The sequence below is a fragment of the Cyprinodon variegatus genome, unplaced genomic scaffold (assembly GCF_000732505.1).
Source record: "Cyprinodon variegatus isolate N-32 unplaced genomic scaffold, C_variegatus-1.0 Scaffold8, whole genome shotgun sequence".
Lineage (NCBI taxonomy): Eukaryota > Metazoa > Chordata > Actinopteri > Cyprinodontiformes > Cyprinodontidae > Cyprinodon > Cyprinodon variegatus.
Window position 1 is genome coordinate 1,288,964 of NW_015150461.1, and position 9,253 is coordinate 1,298,216.

Sequence of the window (9,253 nt, forward strand, 5' to 3'; positions counted from 1 at the left end):
TGGAGTTCTTTCGGAAAAATTGACAGACCATAGTATCCACGTTTGCTCAGCGGTTTCAGCACAAAATTGGAGAAATTGCCAAAGCAGGACATTTCTCTCTAGTGAGCTTCATATTCAACAGGAGGCATCGACACTTCCGTCTTTTTCCTCTTCTACTCGTTTTGCTTCCAGATAGACGAGTCTGAGTAGCGCCATCTCGCTGCAGAGCTGAATCCGACGTGGTTTTTAGACGTACAGTGTGAGCAGGTAGATCGCATAAGAGCGTCGGGCCGCACAGTATGAGAACATGCGTGGTGAGCTGTGAACTTTTAAAGCCTGCAGTTCCGTTGTACATTGTGAGCTGTAGCTTCATGCAACAATTGAAAAAATCTTTCAGTGTATGCCCAGCTTAAGGTATTCTCCTTTAACTGGACTGTATTAAGACACTGAAAGTACACGTCCCTTTCTTTTATTTTTATCAGCAGTGAAAGTTGAATAAATATGGTTGAAAACTTCTGAATGAGGCAACAGTATTTGATGTTAACAACAGTAACAACTGTTTTCCTTTTTTTTTTATATAGGATTTTGTGAAGGCTGCAGAAGGTCCCTGTAGAGAATCAAGTTAGTATTTCACTTTAATCAGTTTGTCCCTCTTTCCCTCAGGGCGTCCTGTCAAATCTGTCATCGATCACAGACCTCGGAGGCTTTGACCCCGTCTGGCTCTTCATCGTCGTGGGAGGGGTCATGTTTGTCCTGGGCTTCGCCGGCTGCATCGGAGCGCTCAGAGAAAACACCTTCCTGCTTAAATTCGTAAGCTGTCTCTCTGATTCTGAAGCACATGCACCATTTGCCCCAGTTGACAGCCCTCCGCCCCCCCTTCAGATGTAAGGTTCACACCAGCTCTGGTGCTGTGAGGGAAGCAGGTGTCACTTTGACACCAAATGCTCAGAGCGGTTACACATCATAAATATGCTCTAAATGCCGTCCCATTAAAAAGCAGTGAGAAGAATGTTCTGTGACCGCCTCGTTACCACGGAGGTGGTTTGTTTGGGGACGGCTGTGTGGGTAACAGAGAAAAATTAGCCTCATCGCTGGCTGCCATTCTGAACATCCACTGACTCCAGCAGATGTCCATTAGCGGCAATAAGTCAGGCGTCAGACTGGGAAGCTAATGTGGCTTTTGTGCATTTATCATCAGCCCCGTCTCCTGCTTTTACTGTAAATGGATAATGTAACTGTACCTGAGGGACCGCCGCCTTTGTTGCTTCACTCTCGCTTGTCACATCACTTCAGGCGCCACAGCCAGACATAAAGAATGGCAGACCATCAAAGCTTTTTTTCTAATTTGTTAAAAAAAAAACACAATCTTTGCATCTCCATAAGGTGGAGTTATTTGTTTTGTTGTGACTGAGGTATTGTTTATGGCCGTGTGCGTCCCTTCCTCTGCAGTTCTCCGTGTTCCTCGGTTTGATCTTCTTCTTGGAGCTGACTGCGGGGATCCTCGCCTTCGTCTTCAAGGACTGGATCAAAGACCAGCTAAACTTTTTCATCAACAACAACATCAAGGCTTACCGGGATGACATCGACTTACAGAATCTCATCGACTTCGCCCAGGAATATGTGAGTTACCGCACCCTCTGACTGAAATCCTTGTGAGAACCGATCCTCCTCCCCAAGGCATTACTCATCTGCAGACTGGAAAGCCTCTATTTCCTCTTGTGAAAGCTTGTTTTATATGTTCATTTCATAAAGTAACTTGAGATCAGCGAAGCACTCGGCACCGAGGGCATTTTTCATAAGAACAAAATCTTAATTAATTCTAATGTAATTCCATGTTTTCATTATCCAATTAGATGATGACATGTTTCAGTTATTCGGCTCTTATGTGTAAACTCCAGGCTCTGCCCTGAAATATTGTCACAGAGATTAGATCTGTGGTTGATTGGAGGAGAGGGGGGGGGTTCTTGTAGATCCCACCAGCCACAGTAAACTGCCTTTCTAAGTGAGCTGAAGAGCTTAGATCAGGATTTTTTTTTTATGTTTCTGCCGTTTCAGTGGTTGTGCTGTGGAGCTCATGGGCCTGACGACTGGAACCAGAACATGTACTTCAACTGCACTAACAAGAATCCCAGTAGAGAGCGCTGTGGAGTCCCCTTCTCCTGCTGTGTCAAAGATCCTGCCGTGAGTCACTTATTAGTGTTAGAAAACAATGTTTCTCTGGAATAATAACCTTATTAAATTTTAGTGATTCAACTGGGAGTTCCCCCCCATTACCAAGGATTTAAATGCAAAGTTTAAGTTTGTTTTTTCTTCTCTGGGTCAGGGAGTTCATTTGGCTTATGTAGGAAAGTTAAACTTCATCACACAAAGCTAGATATGTTGGATTGAAAAGCACTTTGTTTCATTTGTAAAAAAAATTAGCAGTTCACAGATTTCTGGATTAAAATTTAAAATTTTAAATGTTTTTCCTGTCAGACGCAGTCATCAAAAATAGATAAAAAAAAAAAAAAAAACTCTGCTCGCTGTCAAAATGATTTCTCAAAGAACACGACCCAAAAAATATGCAGATTTTTCATTGAACAGCGATTGAACAGACTGGACCAGCGTGAAATTTCACCATGTTCTTCCATACCTTACTTGTCTGTTTAAATCTGGAGCACTATTAGAATAAAATTAATCAAAACAATAGTAGAAGGAAAATGGTCCCCATGCTGAAACTACCGGATAGGGCAGACTTGCATAATTTAAAATGAGGGTTAGCTTTTTTTTAAGTTAGTCAAATTTAGGTTGAAAATTCAGCATTTAAACATTTTCCCACAATTTGTAAATGCTAGGTTCAGCACTGTCCTAAATTAGTTTTTGTTTTTAATCATAAGTTTAAGGAGGATCCTACATGTGTAGTGGTTCCATTTATGCCGCTTGGCTAGAGGCGCAAGGCGTCCTTAGACATGGCGATGGAAAGGGCCAACTAAATTTATGAGCATGTTTGGATTAAGTACCGTATTTTCACGACCATAAGGCGCACCGTACTAAAAGGCGCAGTCTCAGTTATGTGTGCCATTTCTGTATTTAACACACACATAAGGCGCATATAGGGCGCGGGTTTTATATACCGGTACATGTCCCCTACTACATTTAAATACCTCTACTGCGTATTTAAAAATAGAGCGGGAGCAAAACTGAGTATGTTTGTTCTTTATTCATGTATTTTTTACAAAGTATTAATCAAACCCATCAAAGTCATCATCCTCTGTTTCTGAATTAAACAGCTGCGCTAAATCAGACATGCCAATTTCCCCTTCTTCGCTGTCAGAGTCACTTTCCGTGCCGTGCGGCTCCTCAGAAATAATGCCGGCTTTTGCAAAACTCGAACAACAGAGCCAGCAGAAACGTTAGTCCAAGCATCAACAATCCATCCGCAAACTGTGGCGTAACTTGCCCGGCGCTGCCTTCCACTTTTCGTGAAACTGTGGTCTCCGTCGGTCATCCATCGCTCCCACGCCGCTCGCAGCCTTACTTTGAACGGCCGGTTCACACCGATGTCGAGCGGTTGAAGTTCTTTTGTCAGACCTCCCGGAATAACAGCGAGCACAGCGTTCATTTGTTTCACCTTGTTTTTCACATCGGCTGTGAGATGGGCACGCATGGAGTCACAGATTAACAGTGATGGTGATGAGTGGAAAAAACCACCTGGTCTCCTTACATGCACCTCCCTCAGCCACTCTTTCATCATCTCCTCAATGGGGAGATGAGGAGTTCTGCATAAAGCACATACCTGTTCTTTTATACACAATCTCTGTCCACACTTCCCTCTTTAACGTTCTCATGGTGGTCTCAACAACGTCCGCCGTAACAACACACATAGGGCGCACCTCACTATAGGGCGCGCCGCACATTTTGAGGGGGAAAAAAAAGACGTTTATATGCGCCTTATAGTCGCGAAAATACGGTAAACTGAATCTGCTCTCCTGACACAAGCAGACATACGACTGTCTGCCAAAAGCTCAACTCTAATAAACTCTACTTCCCTACCTGTGCTCTCTTGCTTTGGTGCTTTTCTTTGTGCTTGTCAAGGTTTCTGCATATTGGCCGTGCTGTTTGCTTCCAATCTTTTTCTCCCCAAGTTGGACGTACTGTTTAGGTGTTACATGTCTATCCGTCAAAAAAAGAAAATGCACTTTTCAGTGATTTTTAAACAAAACTGTTCAGTGGCCGAAATTTCGTTGCATCCTTAGTAGAAACTTTGTGGTTCTTAGCCAACTTTATCATATTGTTTAAATCCTAATCCGAAAAATATCTGGAGTAAACCTTGATCTAGAAATCCCTTTTTTTTAAGTTCTGAATTGTTCAAACTTTGGAAACTTTTTAACAACAACCAAAAACGCAACCTTAAAGTAACTGAAATCAATGTGTTTGTTTTCTTTGTAGGAGGATGTCATTAACACGCAGTGTGGTTATGATGTTCGGCGTGAACAGGTTCGTATCTTGACCGCCCTTTCGGTTTTTTTAGTTAGATAATCTTAACTCTTCTAATTGTCTGATTATCCGCACAGCATTGAAAGGTGGTCAAATCTGAATATAAGGATTCTTTATGTTTAAATGGATCCGTAAACATCATAGCAGGAAGGCAGCCTAGCAGATGGAGGGAATGTAAAGGGTTTATAAGCACTCTGACTCTCGTGCATGCCTCTTGCCTTTAATAACAGATTGTTCTTCTAACAGGGATAATTAGGCTCCAGTTTTAGCCCAGAGAGCAGCCTTACTCCACTCTGTAATTGGCCGCTCTGTGGGTTATGCCAGTCCGTTCCTTTTTTCCGCCATGCGTGGGTGCGGTGGCTACAACTCTCTGCACTGCAGTCAAAGAGATTGCTGTTGCTAGGCAAACCGCCGTACTGTGAACAAGCTGCCACAGAGTTGATATGGATTAATTTTCTCCGTGCTCTGGCGCTGACCGGTGAAACTATCAGGGATGTGCAGACGGTTCCTGCGCAGCTTGCCTCAGGAAGAGCAGGGTGGGGAATGGGGAAGAGCAGGATACGTGTGGAGGACAGGGGGAGGGAAACAAAAGGCAGGGAGCGGAAATAGCTTCAGAGGAAGTTCACATGCAAAACATGATATTTTTTCACTGGTTAACACCAGCCTCTCTTTTCCTACTCAGTGGTTCAAAAACAGTTTTGGGGTTTTTAACGGGAACAAAGAATTTTCCTAGTTGACTCGACAAAAGTCACAAAGGAAGCTTTGTATGGAGGCACCCCCACCCCCCTTTGGAGTCGTGGCAGCAGTAAATTACACCTTTCTCTTTCTAAGTGTGAATCACAGGCTGGGATGATGACACACAGACAACCATCTGTCTGGTATTGGGAAAAAGATTCCCACTGTTTGCCTGTTCCAGGCTGGGTCCTCAGCAGGCATGTGTACACTGGCTTCTTTTGCTCCAATCCGTCCTTCCATGTGGTCATCAAGCATGACTCAGCTCTCATACCGTGGCATGGCATCTTACACTGCTCAGGGATCAGTGGGCAGAACACTTCCTGGGTTGTTTGTTTGGGCCAGCTGTTGTTATTGGTCTGACTTCAGATGTTTAAGATAAATCCAAGATGGCTCAAGTCCTCCGTCTCCACCAGATATGCAGGGAAATGAGAGTTTCATCTGTCCAAAGTGTTGTGTTATTCTAATCATGCAGCTTTTTTTTTTGTTTTTGTGTGAAAAGGAGCTGGAACGGCAGAAATTCATTTACACCAAGGGCTGCGTGGGACAGTTTGAAAAGTGGCTTCAGGACAACCTGATTTTTGTTGCTGGGATCTTTGTTGGCATTGCACTTTTACAGGTAACGTCCTTTCAACATTCACTTTGGATTACCTCAGGTTCCTTTGATTTCTGTGTTTGTTTTTATCTCACATTAGATGTGTTGTGATTATTCTCCTTATTTTTTTTGTCATTACTGCCACTCGGTGGTGAATGTGTGTAAAATCAGGCCACTGCAGTTAAACTGGTTTTATCTCCCAGTTCCAAAGAGTTGGGAGGTTACAGCGAATTGCATCTCAATAAATGAGCAAATCAGGTTAAAGTTCATTTATTTCACTAATCAACTTAAAAATTACAATTTATACAACATAAATTGCACAGGTAGATTAATCTAAAATAAAAGTAACATTTTAATTTGCACAATCATCAGAAAATCAGAAGCATTGATGAAAAAAGTTCATCTGTTTTTATTTTCATAAAATATTTTTAATCATTTTTGTTTATATTAAGTTTGAAAAATTTATCATATTGAATAATGGATGTTTTTTTTATTTTATTTTCAACAGTTTGTTGAATAGTTTATGAATACAATAGCGTTAAATAGATGTTAGTCGATATTATTATGCAACACAAATGTTTTTTCTTTACGTTTTTTGCAAATATAATATTTAAAAAATAGAAGTAAAGTTTTTTGTAAGTATCCCCGGCCTTTTCCATGAAGTTCATAAATGAATTGAGCTGCATGATGTTTCCACTAATCATCATTTTTTAAAATGTGAGTCCATCCACAGTAAATCCAACTGATTGGACCGGACTGGGAAAGGAAAACACTAATCCATTAAGAGATCCAGGCTTTTTAAGGCTGACGCAGGTTTTTTAAATGATTTTGAAGCTGATTTTGTTTGTTCTTTTCCAATTTATATAATAAAAGTGATATCATAATAATAAGAAATATAAAAAAAGTTCAAATTTAAAGAAAAAAAAGGAACAGCTGTAAACAAATCAAACAAATCTTTAACAACAGATGGCAAATGGAGGGCAGTGCATGCGCTTCATATGATCTCCAGACATGGCTGCTGAATCCACTGATGAATCACAAACATCATCCAGAAATATCAGCCGGCCGATGTCTCGATGTTTCTCTAGTCTGTGGAAGGTCCTGCGGCTAACAGCGCCTGTCAATGTTTCAAAACCAAGCATGAGGATGTCAACATCTGGAGAGTTTCCAGAAATATTTGGGCTTTATTGAAGGTTTGAAATCTTACAGAGGCCTCCATCATTGGTAATGGGAAGGAGGTTGGAACCAGCAGGACTGTTGTAGCAAACCTGCTCCGTCACGCAGTAGTTCAGACCTTGAAGCAGCCGAGGTCCGAAAGGAGGCTTCGGAACCAGAACCTAAAAATGGCTGCAAACAGAAACCTCCCATCCAACCAGAGGAAGCTGGAGATATTCTGCACAGAGAAGAAGGTCGAACATCCTGTCTGCTAAGACTGCGCCATCATCGTCTTTTGATCAACAAAATATTAATCTAATGCTGTGGATACTTAAATACACAAATATGATTTTATGGTTTTCTATTTTTTAATAATTTAGCACAATCTAAAAAAAAAAAGTTTTTCCACAACATGATGGTTTATTGTGCTCAGTTTTATTTTATATATTTAGTACCATTTGGAATAAACCTGTAACACTTTCCAGATTTGCTTTAATTATTGAATGAAAAAAAATGAATTCAATTAAATTCAGTTTATTTCTATAGCACCAATTCACAACACACATCATCTCAAGGCACTTTCCAGTTCACCAGATCATCCAGTCAGATTCATTCAAAGTTTTCTACCTAATTAAAAAACCAATTGATTGTATAGACTCATTAACTCAATGGTAATCCCTCACACTAAGCATGCTTGTAGTGACAGTGGAGAGAAAAAACTCTCTTTTTATAGGAAGAAACCTCCAGCAGAACCAAGCTAATTGGAAATTAGATTTACTTTGCATATTTTGTTGTGTTTTCTGTGGGTTTGCAAAGCGGACCTCCAGCCAGAAGCTAATGCTTTTTATAAGGTGACATGGACATGTTTGGTACACATTTATCCCTGTGTTTAGACGCTACAGTTTCTCACAATCCTCTCAAGGTTGCATGTATTTATGTTTGAGGAGCATTTTCACTTCTTCCTTCTACTTAACTTCCTTTTAAAATAATTCAGTCCAGCATTCTGTGATCAACCAACAAAACAAAGAGCTGTCGTAGTTAAGAGTACCAATGAGGGCAGCAAGGTTTCCTCTCTAACTATTCAGACCATAACAAACCCCTAATTTATTAAAAATGTTTTTTTTTTTATGTTGGTTTATTGTCTCCTTTTTATCTCCTCTTACTTTCATCTTTTCTCTTTTCTTTTTTCCTTTTTCTTCTTCTGTTTTTCTGCTCTAATTACATAGCAGTGTCCATATAAACTGTAAAACTCCCTGCATAATTATAATAAAGCAATTTATACGCAAACAATTGGAGCAATATGGCAATTGCCATACTGCTCCACTTGTGAAAGTAAAATCTGTTGGGCTCTTTTTGGCATCAAGACAATTATTCTTATTGCCACATTGCCAGACAGGACACTGTTAAAAAATAAATAAAAAATAAATAAATAAAAATGTTTTTTTTTTTTACAGATCTGACATAATATTCTAGGTTTCCAATAAACCTGCATATTGAATTAAATTACTGATGTATTCCCTTTTAGAATATGTTTAAATTGATTAAAGTACAGCATCACATTTTTCACTTTTTTCATGGTCGACGTCGTTATTTTCTCTCCAGCTAATGTCTTCTGCGGCTGTTTTCCAGATTTTTGGCATCTGCCTCGCTCAGAACCTGGTGAGCGACGTCAAAGCCGTTAAAGCCAACTGGTGACATGAGCCCCACAGCACACGGCGGGCCGAGCCCCCCCGCGGCACACTTACTTACCGTCCAGGTGCGGATGGAGAGCCACCATTTGTACAGACAACAAGAAAAAACAAAACTCTCCTGTTCTTCTGGGACACTTGAAACGGGAAGAAAAGTATTCAATGCAAACCAAACAGCACGGATTTTAACCCAAATATAAAAGAAGACAGAGCAGCCGACTGGAAGGCTGATTTTTCTTTTATTTCTTTTATCATTTTTTCCCAAATTTTTTGTTTTTTTTTATCCTTGTCTTTTTTTTATAGTTATATTTATGCCTCAGAGATGCACAAAGGCCCTCTGTCATCTGGAAAGCCATGGATGGAAGTGAGGTGATAAAACCAATAAACTGAGTTTCTTTCCACAGGTCAGACATCCCAGATTATTTTCTTATTTTTATTTTTTTAACTCTTTCACCTCCACATCCCACTTTAGAGGAGGATGTTTGACCTTCCAGTCAGCTTGCATGTTATTTCCTCTCTTCCATGTGCAACTTAAAGTATAAAAAACATTATATTTGTTTTTTTTTAAATATAAAAGAAAGTGCCATTATTAACCTGATTTTGTCTCATATATTACATTGGTCCTTTC

The 9,253-nt window shown here is 40.2% G+C and overlaps 1 protein-coding gene across 1 annotated transcript in view; it reads left to right on the forward strand.

Annotated features, from left to right (window-relative positions):
- The window catches only part of tspan17 (tetraspanin 17), a 40,374-nt gene extending 31,638 nt beyond the window's left edge, over positions 1-8,736 (forward strand). The window contains exons 3-8 of the mRNA XM_015377359.1: positions 643-789; positions 1,429-1,599; positions 2,035-2,160; positions 4,408-4,455; positions 5,690-5,806; positions 8,567-8,736. Of these exons, the coding sequence (XP_015232845.1) occupies positions 643-789; positions 1,429-1,599; positions 2,035-2,160; positions 4,408-4,455; positions 5,690-5,806; positions 8,567-8,632 (675 nt within the window). The 3' untranslated portion in view covers positions 8,633-8,736. The remainder of the gene's footprint in view (positions 1-642; positions 790-1,428; positions 1,600-2,034; positions 2,161-4,407; positions 4,456-5,689; positions 5,807-8,566) is intronic.
- The last annotated feature ends 517 nt before the right edge of the window (positions 8,737-9,253 follow it).